Source organism: Malus domestica, chromosome 01 (genome assembly GCF_042453785.1).
Source record: "Malus domestica chromosome 01, GDT2T_hap1".
Lineage (NCBI taxonomy): Eukaryota > Viridiplantae > Streptophyta > Magnoliopsida > Rosales > Rosaceae > Malus > Malus domestica.
Window position 1 is genome coordinate 31,416,792 of NC_091661.1, and position 17,376 is coordinate 31,434,167.

Consider the following 17,376-nt stretch of genomic DNA (forward strand, 5'->3'; position numbering starts at 1 on the left):
TTCACCAATACCAATATTTTAAACATTGCTTGAAGTACTGTATATACCAACACGAACATGATCCAATACTAGTTGATAATCCAACATTAATTCAAGACTACAAAGAAAAGTTTCAATAACTAATCATCTCCCAAGAGAGTTTTTGTTGGTAATGATGGTGTTTGCATGTTGAACCACAAATTAAACTCCGTTCTCGGCAAAGGTTCTAGGTTGTCGGGGAAGCAATACCATATCACAAATGATATTCACCATAAGAAAGACTAATGGGAACTCTCATGGTTATATCATAGGCGGAAGTTAAAACACATGTTAATTAATTATTAGCACACGATTGATTTTAAATATTTTTGCAGTAACATATGTAAGTAATTTTCTCTCATTTACCAAAAAGGACTTCCTTGCAACATGAGATTTTAGTCCATACTCCATAGCATGGATGAGAGAGAAGTAGCTAGTGCTCTCTCTACAGGGATTTGGTGTCACCATCTTAAACACAAAGTGGTACATTCTATTCATTTTGGATTTCTTACTGTCATGATGTCATCCTATCTTTATGGGATTAAGACTCTCTCAGGATTTAACAGTCCGGAGCTTGTGGATCGAGTAATTCGGACTGTTTAATTTAAATTATGCGGTTTCCATTAGTCAATTTCACTGGCCCACCTCACATACACAACCTCTCCCTCTCTCTCCAACGGCCAGAAATATATATCTCTTTCTCTTTCTCTTGAACGGGGTGAATTGCCCTGTCCATGCTCTCCAGAGTGAGATTTGAAGAAGATCTCAATCCCCCTCTATGCTTCTTTTTTCTTTGGATAAAAAAAACTCATGTCATCTACTCTACCCATGAAGAGGATATTGGAACGCACAAGTTTTCTTCATGCGTAATTCGTGTTCTACCCTCCAGTTACACATTAGTTTTCTTCATTTTCCCCTACGTACTTTGAAATTAGAGAGTTATTCATTCCAATCCAATCTTAGTACCAAACTGAGACCTCCATTTAATAACATCAAATCCACTTCTTTTGGTTTTGGTTTCATAAGGACTCAGTCATGACTGACCTCAAATGGTGTGGCGGGGGGATTACCGACTCAGTCATGACTGACCTCACATGGTGTGGCGGGGGGATTACCAATACCACTACCAAAAACAATGTTGAATATGTAAAAGTGGTTGTATTGTATTGTATTGGTGGCAGTCATATCACAAAAGCTCACACCACCTTCTTTGAACTTGCCTTCGAAAGTTGGAAACCTACCATCTTCTTGTCCCTTCAGAAGTTTGGATGAATTCATGACACGTTTACTTATTTGGAACGAGGAAAAATAAATTTTGGGAAAAGTACAAGAATTGGGAATGGAATCAACGACCAAAGTAGCCCCCCAAGTCAATCAGATTCTTGAATTTTCGGATGCGTACAGAAAACACAAGAAAACCAAGAATCGTAATAATTCTAATTCTCAATTAAGTAAATATGGTCAAAACTAGGCGATCCTATCTTCTCTTCTCAGACCAACTGTTTAATCACTTTCTATCCCACTCCTACATTTACCTTCCAATCAGAAAATCCTAGTTCCAAAATTACATAACGACTATTAGCACTCCAAAATTACCAAACGATTATTAGCACTCCCAAAAAGTCATAGTGCACTTCCAAAACGTCCGAGCTTAAATAATGCAAAATTCGGACCGAGTCAACGTGTCCATGGTTTTCCAATGCCAAAATCTTAAAGCCTCAAACAACACGATAATAATTCAACCAAAGTGTATAGCTATGCATAAAATTCTGGAAGATATCCATTTAAAAACAACACAAGAACTGAGGCAGATAAACAAATACAATGCCTCTCCCAAACTTCCCAGCAAAATAATCCTAGCTATGCTATCACAATTCGTGACGTTTAATGATAACAAACTTCCATAAGGCGGACATGACCCGAAAAAAAATATGATTACATGTTCCCCAAGCAAAAGAAGAAGAAAAAAGTTCATCTGTCTTTCAAAACGCGACGTAACAATGATTTTATGAATGCATATGGTATGGGACATATAGCTAACTTGACCTTCTAACAATGACCAATATGAGAATGAATGATGATGCAACGCAGGATCTGCGTTTCCATGACTTCGTGGTGACACTCAAAACTTCAGCGAACTGGAGGCAGTCTGGATTGCTAGGGAAATACTCTGGTATATGCACTGACTAAGACAGGCAAAAATACGATGAGATGCAAACAAGATAACAGGAGCGGACGAGATTCAGGAATGAAGACCTGCTATGGAGATTTTCAGGAATACGGCACCTGGGTTAGTGATAAGATGCCAGCACCCGAACAAAATTAGGCATTATTCGTCCAGTCTGACCCCAATCTCGTTGGAGGAAATCATCAGGGGTGGTGGTATAGGTAAACAAGATCTTGTTTGGCGTTCAGAGCCAATTTACCTCAGGGACACAGAAATGCGGCCTTCGTGAATGTCACTTACCTTTCCCTTTTTTGTTAGTTTTCATTGCAGGCCTTAACCCACATCTGGGACACTCACTACCCGCTCTTCCTCCTTGACAAAACCAGGACCCAAGCCCTCGGGGCTGATGCAATTGTTAGTCACAACTTTTGGAGATGATGCAAGTTAGCGACAACTTGAAGACTGACAGTTTCAGTTGTCTGAAAATGGCGATGCTTGACACATGCAATCCTATGACCCAACTCAACACCCAAATGCATGCAGGGACTCCAAACAAATAGAATATACCGAATGGCAGTAGCTTCAAACTGAAATGGCACGACTGATGGCCATCTTGGCCCATTCTGCAGATTCTTTAATCAAATTGTCTTCGGAAGACAAGCACTCATTTAAAAAGTCTCTGCACGATTGAGATTGCTGTATCAAAGAACCAGCATTATTTCCCAGTGTATCTGCTAGATCTCCAAGGACACCAATGGCTGTTTTCATCACCACTTCATCCCTACATGCAAGTAAATTAAAAATAAAATGTCAGAAAAACACAACAAAAAATTGTAATTTGTAATAACAACGGAACAGTAGATCAACTCACATATCTTTCCTCTTGTATAAGCTATCCAAGAACTGCAGGATGTGTGGAGCATAAGATATCAAAACCTGGGTTTTCGGGGAGTTCTTGAAACCTTGGAAAATCCCAGAATATGCCTCCAAGATTCCGTTTCTCAGAGAATTGGTGTACTCTGTCATTACATCATCAGCACTTGCTGTGTGAGCAGACATCTCTGCAGCACTCTGAATCATTGGCATGGCGTACATCAAGTACTTATCAAAGTTCTCTCCTATTGCAAGAGCTATATCACCAAAGCAGGAGAATATAGGAGGCTTTACGGAACGGTGCAACTGGTTGCTTGATAAATCCTTGAGAAGCTGGGTCATAATTCCATCACAATAAGGCAGAATCTTATCTTCCACTGCTCTACAAATATCTCCTACAACACCAACCGTGACAGCACAGATTTGGTACTCCTCAAAATTTTGAAGCCCCATTTCGAGATACTTGTAAAACTCAGGCAAGTATTTTGCAAAATCCGGGCCACTTGTATATGCAAGGGCCCCAATGGCAAGCATGGCTTCCTCATGGACAGTTGCACTTCTACAAGCAAATACCCTCAAGAAAAGTCCCATTATCTGATCTGCGTATGGCATGAACACATATTTTGTGGGCTCTGATGAACCTAGTTTCTGAATAATGACCTGTAAACACCCACAAAGAAGTCCTTGTAGTTCACTCTGCCTCTCTTTCTCATCAGATGCAAGCTGCTGGCCCTCAAGAGTCTGATGCAGTTCAATCATGATAACGGGAATAAGTTGCAACACCATGGGGGCAGTTTCATCAGTCGAACATCTGACGACTTCATTCAACGCTTCATATGCAGCAGTCCTTAATCGTGATTCCCCCGCATCTGGTCTGTGGGTAACAGTGAGTAGAGCCTGTACAATTTCCTGGAAAAAAGGAGCAATGGGAGATGACGGGCCAAAATCCTCATAACCCTGGGCCAGAAAATAGAGAGCACCGCATGCCTTCTCAGCGACATTTGGAACATCTTTCATGCTCTGAAGAAGAACTGTGATGATCTGTTGGCAGTTTTCTGGGGTAATTATGGGTGTATCCATAGTTGAACCATGAAGGAATTCAAAAATTCTTCCCAATGTCCAGGCAGTAGTGTCCTTCACATGGTTGTTTGGGTCCTTTGTTAAAGCACTGAGCATGAACGTCATAGCAACATTGACAATAGATGTTAACTTGTTTGGCGAAGGACCCTCCAAGATGGAACCAAACGCATAAGTAGCTGCTTCTCTTTGCCTCCAATCTGGTTTTGTTATGTTCTCTTCGATGAAAGGCATAACAAGTGGAACGATATCATCTCCCACTGTCCGAGCAACCAACCCAAGGCAAGTCCCCCCAGCCATAGCAATATTCCAAGCCCCATCTTCCTCCTGATCATCTTCCTGCTTAAGAAGCGTCTCCAAAAGCATAGGGACAAGGGCAGGGATTGCCTGCTTGATAAAGTAGAAGCAAGGAATATCAGAGTCCCCACTAAAATCACCCACATAATCATCCAATATATCGATCTCCTCATCACAAATCGAACTCCAGAATTCAATGGCTTGAAGAGCAACAGGTTCCTGGTCTTCCCTTACAGCTTTTGCTGTGATGCTAAATATGTCCTGAATGTAAGGGGCTAATTTCTCGTAATAAGATGAAGAAATGGAAACTAAACACTCAAAAGCTGCCTGTCGAATCTTCACTTCAGGGGACAGAGTTGCCTCACAGACAACTCTCATAATATAATCACGCTCCATGTCATTGCTAAAATTGGCCTGAGCAAAATTCAAAGCATTGTACAGTGCTCGGGTAGCAGCAAGCCTAACATCATTGTTCCCTTCAGTTGCGTTCATACCCTGAACTACAGCTGTCAGTATTTTATTCACTTGATCTTGATCCACGACATCAGAAGAGATTTCCTCACACAAATACCCAAGAGTCTCTAAAGTGGCTTGCTTTACATGAGCTGGTAACCGGTGAATATTTGACAATAGTGATCCAATCAGTTCCGGCCACTGTTTCATGGGCAACTCAATGCCCGCAACCTTTGCAATAACTTGAGAGGTAGTTGAACGGGCATCAGCTACAGGAGAAGTGAGGATCTGTAACAAGAACATCTTAATCTGCGCTTTCACAGAAGTTTCCAATGCAAGCCATCTTTGAACAAGCTCCAACTTTCTAGGTTGTTCTTTAGCATCCAGGGCATTCTTAAGTATCAGACCTGCTAATTTTCGGCTTTCAACAGGTTTTTCTTCATTTGCTAGCTCTCTAGAAAGAGACAACAAGAACGATGAAAGATCTTGCTCCTGAAACTGTTTCAAACTCTCTTCAGCATGATTCCGTACCGCTCCATCTATAGATTGAGCATTCAGAAGCACCTGGGTAACTTCCATTGATGTATAGTATCTGCGAGTGTAAAATTTTAATTGCTTAGACATATTAGAGAAATACAAGAGGATAGGAGACAAATAAATCATAGCATTTTACAGAGAGCGAAAAACTGTCGAAAATCAGGTTTAGTAAAAATTAACATCATGCAAGAATAGAAAATTTATTAGGCTAGAAAATCTTTTCCGTTCCACCAATTTAGTTTCCAGAAAGACGTCTAACTGAAACTGCAAACCCCTGAATTTGCCCGGAAAACCATTCCCCAACGCACTGCAAGGTGTAACAATGCGTATATTTAACAATTGAAATCAGTAGGAACTACACACACAAACCTGGCGGGATACAACATTTTACCGCAACTCAGTAAATTATCAGGAAACCAAATTTTAACATAAAAGAAATTTACTACCCACACGATATACCTTAAAATTTTCAAATTCAAGCAACAAAAAACCCTACTCCATCTAATCACCAGAACCCTAGTTGTACGGATAACAACAGCAACAACCCAGTCTTATCCCACTACATGGTACATGGGGTCAGCTATATGAATCCTAGAACATTGAGTGCGCCAAGTCTTCGGTTCTGCGCCTAGTTGTACGGACAACAACAGCAACAACAAATCTTATCCCACTACGTGGTACTTGAGGTCAGCTATATGAATCCTAGAACGTTGAGTGCGCCAGGCCTTCGGTTTTGCGCCTAGTTGTACGGATGCACAAACAAATCCACAACCGAACAAATCCCCCACTAAGAAATCCAAACCACAACCAAAGACAAACAATTTCATGGATCGGATGAAATTTCATACAAAATTGCCTACATCTCCAACAAACACCAACAAAAACAACTTTAAAAATCACAAAACGCAACCGAACAAATCCCCCACTAAGAAATCCAAACCACAACCAAAGACAAACAATTTCATGGATCGGATGAAATTTCATACAAAATTGCCTACATCTCCAACAAACACCAACAAAAACAACTTTAAAAATCACAAAACGCAACCCTAGGCCATCAAATTACTCGAAACTTTAACGCATCAAATTCCAATTCAGCGAATCGAACCGGAACAATCAGGATCAGACAAACACAGAGATATGCAAAAATCCTAGTTACCACGGGAACAGCATCGACGTTTCGAACAGGACAGCGATGGAATTACCTGAAAAAGGAACCTTAAAGGGACCGTACGGATGTGGATCGGTACCAGAAAGTCTTCCTCGGAGACAGCGACAGAGACAGACGCAGAGGATAGAGAAGCAAATTGCTACGATGGACTCGGATTGCAGAAAGCAATCAACTTTTTCTTTCTTTTCCTTTTTTTTTTTTCAAAAAAATTGGTTGCGATAATTTTGTTTCGTGGGGCCTATTTATAGTCGGGAATTTTAACGAAAAGTTCGGTACTATTTATTTTAATGAAAGATGCATTTTTGCTCATCACCATTTAATGTGACGTATGATTATCATTCTATTTAATATCGTTAGATGAATTTGAAATTCGAGATTCGAGTAATGGATAAGCACAAATCTCAAAATTCAAACTCATCTAGCGGTGATAAATAGGATGGTGAGCATACACCACATATATGATGGTGAGCAAAAATGCACTCATATTTTTACGTTAAAAGATCAATCCTAGTATTATTTATTTACTCTTTATTTTATCTTCCTTATTAAAATTTAAAATTCTCAAATCTTTTTCATTAATATTCTCTTTATTAGTACACCTTTCCCGGCAATTTGATTTCGTACGAATTGACTCGGGCCGAAAGTTATGGGCCCATCTTTTGGACCGGAGAGCTTGGGCTTCTTATTTTTTGAATTTTTCTTTTCGGCCAAGTAACTGATTTTTAAACTGTTGGTTTCTTGAACCGTATGTAAAAAGGGTATAACTGGTATTTTATAATTCGGTTGATAAATGCTGCTTTTTAGGTCATAGTATAGATGGTAAGTTTTCGCTCTTGTTGTTGAAATTTGGAAAGAGTTAACAAAACCCTAACCCCAGGTGCGGATGGAAATAGGGACCAAGGAGATGAGTTCAAAAAGTATACATATGAAAGTCTTCTGAGGACTTTTCGAATGTTTGGTACGGGTCTCTTTTGTGCCTACTGAATGTTTGATGTGATGCATACTAGGCATATGTCGACATGTCGTGTCAAGAGCACTCAACGAGTTCTCTCTATATCATAATTGCTTTGGCATATGCCGATGTATTTTTACATGTGCACAACAAACTCACTAAGTGAATAAACTGATTTGGTATTTAACATTGGGACCTCCAAAGTTCAAATATCCGCCACTACCTAACTTTAACCCTAACCCTAATGCTCTGTTGATTGGTTATTCAATTATGCGGATCATAACAGCATTGTCGTTGCTGGGCATGATATTGTTAAGCCAATATATGTAACTGGAAAGGGATCCGGAGAGGATCCCTTCCACCAAATCCACCCAATCACCTAATCCGGGCCCTTGAAATTTGATTTAAAGGCTAAAGTTATTATAACTTTTAAAGGGGTCCCTGTTTGTAGCCGTTGGATCAAATTTCAAGGGCCTGGATTGATTGATTGGGTGAATTTGATGGAAGGGATCCCGAGAGGATCCCTTTCCTATGTAACTGAACATTTTCAAAACAAATCAGTAATTTGAAGCTAGCTATAAATTGATTGTGTTTCTTTTTATATATAATTCTCTTCTGTCATCTCGTCTGCCATTCAGATTCAACCATCTAGCGTCTACGAAGAAAATGGAAGAAGATTTTGAACAGCACAAGAAAGTGGAAGAAACAGCTCCTTATGAACACAGCAGAATCCAAGCGAGTAAATATTGATACCATGCATGCTGCTTATGCTATTGCATTCTATGATTATTCCCTACTTTCTTAATTTAAATGTTCGAACTCGTAACTGCCATTGTGCAGGCATGTCGTCCATCTGTGCAGGCATGTCGCCCATCTCCGTACTCGGGATCTTAAGCCTGAGATTCTTGATGAGGTAATGAAAATGGTGGGCCGCATATCGGATAATTTGTGAGGTACTTTGTTCTGGAAAGATAAAAACGAAGCGATTCTAATTTGGTATATAGTGGGATTTTTCCAGGAGTCGAAGAATATGGTTATCTATGTATGTAAAATCAAGTGGATATATCTGTTAAGACGCTGCATTCATTCTATATCTTGTCTGTAGTACATGTCGTAATCACTTTGGAATTTTGAGTTTTTTTTTTTTTTTTTTTTTTTGTTGTAGGCCGCTGGCGGTATAGATGCAGTTACATCCACAAATGAGCAGGTAGTTAAATTAATTCAAGTAATACAGTCGATGATGGACAAGAAGAGGTCGCCCTTTTGCCGGAGATGCCCTAGTGGGATGATGACGAAGATGAAGAGTGAACAGTGGTGAGGAAATGTTTTCGCTAGAGTAATTACAACTTACAAGAGGATGATATGCCAGTCTTAAATGCATGTCATGCCATTGCTAGTTTGTACCGAAACAGTTTTTTACTGAAAATTTGCACTATGATGAGGTGTAATACGAGGCAGAACAGGAGAGGATGAGACAGAAAAGAGTGAGGAGGTTTGGTAGATCTTGTTAGTACAGAAAGCAGTATGATGGAGTTGTACGAAGCGGAACACACAACACAGATGATCATGAGACAGGAAAGAGTGAGGAGGTTTAGGACGTTTGGTTCAAATGCAATCAATCAATAAATTTTCAATCTCTTAGGAGAATATAACAGTTGAGCAATTTTACAAAAAATGCAGATCAATTCTAAGGGAATACGAAGAGGAAACAACTGAAATTTTCATGTAATTTCTTCTATTTTCTTCCAACAAAAACATTCCTAATTATTAAAACAGTTTCACACAACACTATATACCTATCCTAAGTATATACCAGTTACCACTACTTTTTGAGTCAATGCTCAACCTAATGAAAGCAAAGTATTTTGTTTTGCTCTTCTATATGTTTCAAATGACAAAATAAATACACAATTAGCATAAGCTCCCGCTAAAAACAATCGAAAAGTGCCTTTCCCGGGTCATCACGCTTCAGAATTCGTCATGCAAATCTTCATCAAGATTTTCGTTGATGCTGCCATCATAGACTGTGTTGTAGAAAACATAATCATGATCGAGCATCTCCTCGAGCGTTAATTTTCCATCTTTGTTACCATCCGCCTGAATCGAACAATGCCACGCATTTCATTTCAGATTCATTTCAGCATATCTCATTGATAGGAGTACACCGATTGAAACATTACTAACCTCCAACATCAGAAAGCTTGCATAATATTTAGCATAGGACAATTCTCCTGGGTGAATGTAATGTAGGATTGGTTTCAATTCTTCCACTTCCAAGTGTCTGTCAAACATGTTTCGATTTCAAAAGAGATTAGTAAAGTCCTGTAAACTATAATCTTGGCAGCAAAGGAAGAAAATAAAAAAAATTAGGTCAAAAAATGTGTTAGCTTGAGGTTCAAGGCATGCATGCATACTTGTTCTTGTTCACATCAAGTTCTGTAAATTTCTGTTCTGGCGAGGGTACATTCTTCCCGCCCGTTTCAAATTCTACGTAACTCTTGTAATTATCATAAGCGTTGTGTAAAAACTCCATGAAATTCATTTTCCCATCCTTATCCTTGTCCATCCGCCTGTAAATTATGGGCAGACATTCGTTAATCCGTTCCTTAATTTGCAACAAGTTATTCAGGAAAAATATAAGAGGCATTAATATGTTAAGATATGTGAGAAAATGTACTTCATTTTTTCTCTCAACAGCCATTTGTGAATTTCTTCATTGTTGCTGTCTTCTGGGTGCAACAAACTGCAACAAAAATACAAATTAAACAAAAATATTTATGTTCAACCAAAATTCTCAGAAATAAAATGTTGGCCATAGTAAATATGAAATGAAGAGAATTATTTACTCTTTCAATTCATTGAAGTTTAGTAATCCATTCTTATCAGCATCTGCATTCTCAAATTGTTGCTTCCACCATCCAGCTTCTCCGTGCTCCATTTTGTTTTTCGCTGTTTCACCAAAGTTGAAAACCAAAGTTGAAGAAACTAGAAGTTTTTTTTTTAATGCATCCCGTCCCTCTTACAGACAGACAGTACGTCCTGCACAGAGAATTTCTGCATATATATTCACAAACATATAAAGCAATAAGTATAGGTAGTTAAATACCTAGATCCTTAGTGGAAAACTTGGGCAGATACTCCGCGAAAGAAATTGTTCCATCACCATCTTTATCGTGCGATTCCATTTCTTTCTGTGTGCTATAATTCAACCTCTCCAAGGTTTGTTGCATGACCCATTGCTCGAGCTCCTTAGAGCTAATGAACCCGTCTTTTGGCGCCTGGTCTATCAACGGGAACAGATTAATCAGCCTCAACGTGAGATTCAACTTTCCCTCATTGCCAATATATTCATGTACTTCTTCCACCTCACTTGCATTCATTCCCCCTGGGAATCCATTTTCCTTGGCGTACCTCTCCATCTTGGCGACCAGAGGGTCAAAAATGGGAGCATGACCCGTGTAGCCAAGACGGCGGTTAAGGCCGAGGAGGGGGTGGGGGTGGTGGTGGCGGCGGCGGTGGTTGGGGCCACGTTGTTTGGAGGGAAGCATGACGAGAAGAAAGATAAAGGCGGTGGCAAGTAGCGCGTAGACCACTGCCTTCGCCATTGCTTGGCATCAAAGAAGAAGAAGAAGAAGAAAAAGAAGAAGAAGAAGACAAGGTGATGATGATAAGCAGCCAACGACCAACTGAATATTTTGGGTGGTGGCAGAAACGGTTAGTGACCGTTACAAGTGAGAGGTACATAGAGGATATAATGTTGCCCTTTTTATTAATAGAGATGGATTGGGGGGACATCTTTAATTGTTCCAATATAGCAAAATCTCAGGCAGCTTTCCGTCCAGGTTTATTCAAGGTTTTCAGTTTAGAATTTAAAATATATTTTTCGTGCTTGGGCGTCGATCGATGCGTCAGGACTAATGTTTGAAGCATTGCCGTGGCCTAACCCAAAAATAAAAAGCCCAATTCGCTTGGCCCGAGCACGAAATATACTCTACTTTGTAGTTTCAAGAGAGAACGAGACTTTCATAGATGGACAACAACCCCTTAAAAAAAAAATTCATCAGCAAATGAGAGCATTAGATCGGTGGCAAAAAGTAGGCCTTTGATATGCACTATACCGTACTAGTTACACCCAGTGATTTCAACCTTTCCCTTCACTTCCACGATAGGGAAAACGAGTAACCCTAAAAAACGGAGGTTACACAACGACGAGGTAGAAAACTACATACACATACAGCTCTATCTTTTGAAATCTTTTCAGAAGACAACAGATTAGGAAAAGATTGGGGTTATAATACATCACCAATATACATCCCCCAGGAATATTTAAAAAACACTACGGCCGTAGAAAACCAAAGTAAACCGTGGTCGGTCAGTGACTCTTCTCCTTTGCAACCTGCAACCAAGGCCAGTTTGACTCACAGATATCACTTGGAGAGTTGCCATCGTTGTCCTTTGCACTCGTGTCGGCATTTTGCTTCACAAGGTATTCAGCAATGCCTTCTCTATCGCACGTAACCGCATAGTGCAATGCAGTTTGGCCCTCATTGTCCTTCCAAGACCAAAAAACAGATATTTAAAATGGCATAACAGGGGGTGGGATTGGGAAAATTTTACAAACTTGCTACCTTAAATAAATGTTTATCGTGTAATCTACCTTTTCATTAATGTTGGCATTCTTGTTAACAAGCAGCTCTGTCGTGTTCAGGTGCCCACGATCCACAGCCCAATGCAATGGGGTCCTTCCCTCACCATCTGCTATGCACGTAAATGTTTTAGGGCGATACCAGCATCATACGAGCACATAAAAAGTTGTGCAAAGGAAATTTCCTTTAACATCCTAATATAAAGGGTAGGATGATAGACCACCAATAAAAACAAATCAAACATTTTCTGGGTGAGGAGAGAATAAATGCCAGAGAAAATCAACAAAATATTAAGCCATGTACATGTATTGAAAGAAAGAAAGAAACATGTGGTGTGCTGTTCATCTGAGAAACAAGCAATAAAAGCTACGTTAAGAGAGATCTGCAGCTGGATCAGTATGAACTCGAACTTGAGGTACCATAGCTTTTGGCCTTAAGCCTTTTCAAGCTTTTACAATTTATGTGCTGAATTTCCCTACAGTATATAAGCATGTTAACGACCATACATGGCTTTGTAGTTATGGAAATATAAATGGATTAATTATGATATGTCAGTTTGAAACTTAATGAAGCTATTTAAAGAATCAGATGGAAGAAAATAAACCTTTCTGATCCACTGAAACACCACTTTCAATGCATTTAAGCAAATTATCCACTTCCCCTTCTCTGGCAAAGGCATGAATAGCATCCATCTTTCTGAAGAATAAAAAACAAGCAAAGCTTAGCAGTACTTTTTTTTATATATTTATTTCCAAGAAACAGTAACTAATAATCGACGGGATGTGTAAATATTAACCCTCCCATGCTTAGTAGACCTAAAAAACTTACAGATCCTTTTCAGATTCTTCCTCGTAAACAAAGGTGCTGAAAACCGGTCCCATTGGTCCTTTAGAATCATTACCAGGTGCACTACCATCTCCACCTCCTCTGCTTTTCTAGTAATCATGTGTCAAGAGACAGAACAAAACCAGAAAACCCAACAGAAAGTAAGTATAAATGTACGGCAATACTAAAAATTTGCAGTTGAAAACGAAAGAATCAAGACTCACCACAGTCAAACCTGCTGCCCAGTTAGGATAAAGCTCTGTGACAATATCAATGTACTTCTCCATAGCATCTTCAGGAGGCATAGCACCCAATTTCTGCCAAGCTTGCCTGTAAGAAATCACCGAGCGAAAAGATTCAAAACCACGGCAAGTCGCCTTCTAAAGTAAGATACACAGTTTAACCACCCCTAATACACCAATCAGCCAGTAAAAACATTACAATTAGGGCAAAATTACAACTTGCTAATCTTGATATTAAGCAAAACCAATCCAAGAACACACATTGCCCATCCTTATCGAGCTGAAAATAAGACCCATATAAATAAACCCTAAATCTTGGAAGTAAATTTGCAGTATAAAGTAATGGTAGAGTAAATACCATTTGGCGCGAGCAGTCATTTTCAGAGCCGATGGCTGCGGCACGCTGCAGGGACCCTCAGTAGCAATCTTGTAAAGCCCATAAAGCTTCAACTGCGCATCAGTCGACACCTTCTGCCGATCCGTCGCGGCCGCCGCGACAAACGCCGACGCCGCGCTGAACAGCTTGTCCAATTCCGTACTCTCCACACCTTCCCAGTCATCATCACTGTCACCTTCGCTGCTCTCGTTCCTGACGCTGCCGTGCTCGGCGACGACCGATTCGGCCTCGATTGCCGCGGAGCTCAAATCGGCGGAGCGAGGCGGGTCGTCGCAGGGCTCGGGTTTGGGCGGCGGCGGATTGGTATCGGCGGGGGCGGCAGTGCGAGCGCGAGCGAGGCTGAGATTGTCTTCCTTGAAGGAGATGACTATGGCGATAAGCTTGGCGAGGAGGAAGGAGAAAATGAGGCCGAGGATTATCGATTGGAGGAGCTGCTGCCACTCTCCTCCCATTGTTTCTTCTCTGCGGAAGATCCTAAAACCCCAACCCTAGGAGAATCAAAACGGATTGAAACGACGAGCTAAAACCCTAGAAAATTGGGGAACTAGAGAGAGAAAGGGAGAGAGAGCGTTTTGCTTTTGCTCCCCGGAGATCAGAGCGCACCGCATAGGAGACAACAAAAAACAGTCGGGTGCTCCGCGGACAAAGCCAGTTAAGTACGAGGGAACTCAAATCTTCTACACCTATTCTTACCTGTAGCCTCTCCGTGGCCTTTCAATTTGAGCGCCACCTGTCCTCTTACTAACTTCCACTAACACTAACTGGATCGACGGCAGTGGTGGGGCCAGTTTGTATAAACTCACAAGCATAACCCTTTCTCCTCAAAGAATTAGTAGGGGTTTCTGCTTAAAAAAATTAGGAAACTAATGAAAAATATTTGAAAATTTTAAGTTTTAACGAACAAAATAAAGGGTAAAATGAATAGTACTAAGATTAACTTTTTAGTGTCAAAATGTGGTTTTTCGTTAAAATGAACAGTACCGGGAACCGGGAGCTTTTGTTAAAGTTCCCTAAAAAAATTTGTTGTCAATATATAAAATTTTGTGTTTATGATCGGAACTGTTCGTAATATAAACCACTCTATAATGATTGTTTTTGCAAAAAATCAATCAAAACTAAAATCGTTTAGTCATAGAATTATAAAAACAAATGAACGAAATTGATAACAATTTTACGAACTCTTTATGCATTTGCTATAATAGATTAACCAAACGATCTTAGTTTTAATTTATTTTCTTTACAAAATGATTCATAATATAAACAATTCTGATCATAATCACAAAACTTTCTGATATAAACTTGAATAGCTAAACATTATTCTTGCTTGAAAGTAGACATTCATGGCATACTTTGCATGGGCTCTAACTGTGTTGGCCACAAAGCACGGTCCACCTTGTTTGATTGGCCCACAATCCAACCCCAGGAAACAAACATAATCAATATTCCTCTGCAATGCCTCCGTCCTGGGCAAGCACCACAATTTCTTGCCGCGTGATGGCGGCAGACTCATCGGTGCTAACAATGGAGTGTCATAACTTGATGTTCATTGAACAAGACAAATATGTAGGCCTCAAAAGTTCGGTTTGGCGTTAATGGAGTGTCATAACTTGATGTCACGTGATGAATGAGATATCTATTGTAATTTTCGGCACTCCTCTGCATCGACCCCAACTTGGGCCAGATAACTCTCAGAGGCCCAACCCGTTTCGGCTATAACAATCATAAGGTCCTCAAAGCCCACAAGTTTCATAGCTTAAAAAAAAGCACCTAGATGAAATAGTATAGGGAGGGAATGGCCTGTGCGTACACATCGTCAGATTGACGATTGAGGAAAATGTAGCGCACAAAATCAAATGGTATTTCAGGTACAATCAGACGGGATCGGATAAAACCTTTTTTCCTCTTTTGTTTTTGTTGTTGGTATTCTCTAACCAATTACTAAGCTTAGTGATTTTCACATTCTCGTCTTCTCCTTATGCAAGCAACTCTTCTTTTCTCTATGTTTCTTAATTATCATTTGATTTATTCAATCCAAGTAGCTAGGTGAATTTTCTCAGTAGCTAGGCGTACTTGCAGAATGAATAAGACTTTGACACGTATTCATCAGGGATTGAGTGTAAGTAGGAGCTCCTGCTGAAATGTTCAGCAGCGAAGCAGCGTCCTTGCTGAATATGTGCGCAAAATCATGTAAGGCTAGGTAGCCCAGCAGAGATAATAAGATAGGGTGGGCTGCCAGGGCTGGTATACAAGAGGGTTAAATTCTTCGATCAATACATACGTACATACGTACATACTTGCATTCATTCATTAGCGAGTAGATAGTACAGAGTAAAGAACAATATGATAGATATACATAATGATATTTAGGCCGGCACTGGCGCTGCACTTCGGTCATCTGTCCTTTTCAATCTCTTGATTTTAGCTTAAGTACAAAAGAAGAAAAATGAATACAGGTTCAAGTAGTGGAAACATCATCATTCTAAAGTAGGGTAAAGTTGCGTACTATAGACGTTTCTCTCACGCCTCTCACAAAGTGGTAGCTCTTTTATAAAAAAAACAAAGAAATATTAACATTACAATTAAGTCAATTATATAATCGAACAATATTTCGATAAATTTAGAGTCAATTATATATTAAAAAAAAGGAAGTTAATTACAAATTAAGTCATTTGAATGAGATCTCTGGTATAATTTTTCTGGCGATTTGAATTATAAAAGGAAACACCTGCCTTTAATTACCACAATTTGAAAGCTAATATACGCAGGAAATACATATAATCGATGTATTGTATATGAGTGGTTCAGTATAATATGCTAGCTGAATACAAAGTATTGATTCAAGTTCTATATTGGTAATTTGCATGATGACGAATAATACTATTTAAGAAATTAAGATCGGCCAGGCAAGATAATTAAGTAATAATTGATCATATATGTTCATGGTATCATCATCTTCCTACAAGAGAAAGTGGAAATTAAGAGATAATATATGCGTATTAATTAATTAACCAGCAAGAGAGAGTGGAAAATTAGCAGTACTTAACTGTATATAACTAAGATTGATGAACTAGCCAGAAATCAAGGCCGCTTTTTGGTGCTGAAACGGTAGTTTTGCTGATCATGCTGCAAAAATGTTCCTCTTGTAACGTTGCTTGCCCAAATGAGCATCTCAGGATTGCAGAAGCACCAGTGCTATATATATATACACATACATGTTCTTATATATATATATGCAAGCTGCATGCAAACTGTGGCTGGAATACTCATTTGAGCAAGAAACATTACGAAGAGGAGTAATCCCATAAAACTCTCTCTCTCTCTCTCTCTCTCTCACACACACACACACACACGCATACACACAGAGACATCTATCACTGAACTGAATAAGCAAGCACATGGTTCTTGTAATATCCCTTCAATATAGGGCAGGTTCTATATATAGAAGGTCATAAGTCCTACACCAGTACTACCTGGTAATGATTTGGTGGGGGTGAAAGCACAGTAATATTGTACTATGTGTAATTTAATTAGGAGTCAGGACCCACCCCAATGCATGCGTACCGCTAGAACACAAATCTAGGAAAGAGACTTCTATGAAACACGTTAACTGTTACCAATAACGTTCTGAATCACTAATAAAAGATGACTTTACATATCCTTTTATGAGTGGTACATGATCTCGTCATCTGGATGTTATGGTACTATTAATCAATTTAGGGCC

At 39.5% G+C, this 17,376-nt stretch overlaps 3 protein-coding genes, 1 long non-coding RNA gene and 1 other non-coding gene across 5 annotated transcripts; all 5 read right to left on the reverse strand.

Annotated features, from left to right (window-relative positions):
* Positions 1-1,752: 1,752 nt before the first annotated feature.
* LOC103443994 (importin subunit beta-1-like) lies at positions 1,753-6,810 on the reverse strand. Its single transcript, XM_008382905.4, has 3 exons — positions 6,628-6,810; positions 3,057-5,477; positions 1,753-2,966 (listed from the first exon to the last, which is right to left on the reverse strand). Exons 2-3 carry the CDS (start codon positions 5,462-5,464, stop codon positions 2,768-2,770), a joined length of 2,607 nt encoding a protein of 868 aa, XP_008381127.2. The 5' UTR covers positions 5,465-5,477; positions 6,628-6,810; the 3' UTR covers positions 1,753-2,767.
* A 2,441-nt stretch (positions 6,811-9,251) lies between these two features.
* LOC103443987 (uncharacterized) lies at positions 9,252-11,215 on the reverse strand. The gene is made up of 6 exons (XM_008382894.3): positions 10,652-11,215; positions 10,392-10,494; positions 10,223-10,288; positions 9,960-10,115; positions 9,730-9,826; positions 9,252-9,642 (listed from the first exon to the last, which is right to left on the reverse strand). Exons 1-6 carry the CDS (start codon positions 11,148-11,150, stop codon positions 9,514-9,516), a joined length of 1,050 nt encoding a protein of 349 aa, XP_008381116.2. The 5' UTR covers positions 11,151-11,215; the 3' UTR covers positions 9,252-9,513.
* Positions 11,216-11,626: 411 nt separating this feature from the next.
* LOC103443979 (acyl-CoA-binding domain-containing protein 1-like) lies at positions 11,627-14,311 on the reverse strand. Its single transcript, XM_070820877.1, has 6 exons — positions 13,617-14,311; positions 13,241-13,346; positions 13,020-13,126; positions 12,796-12,887; positions 12,203-12,300; positions 11,627-12,097 (listed from the first exon to the last, which is right to left on the reverse strand). Exons 1-6 carry the CDS (start codon positions 14,105-14,107, stop codon positions 11,918-11,920), a joined length of 1,074 nt encoding a protein of 357 aa, XP_070676978.1. The 5' UTR covers positions 14,108-14,311; the 3' UTR covers positions 11,627-11,917.
* A 1,603-nt stretch (positions 14,312-15,914) lies between these two features.
* LOC139195377 (uncharacterized) lies at positions 15,915-17,046 on the reverse strand. Its single transcript, XR_011580222.1, has 2 exons — positions 16,700-17,046; positions 15,915-16,611 (listed from the first exon to the last, which is right to left on the reverse strand). It is a non-coding gene; the product is annotated as an uncharacterized lncRNA (long non-coding RNA).
* MIR828B (microRNA MIR828b) lies at positions 16,791-16,948 on the reverse strand. The gene has a single exon (NR_120979.1). It is a non-coding gene; the product is annotated as a microRNA MIR828b (primary transcript).
* Positions 17,047-17,376: the final 330 nt, after the last annotated feature.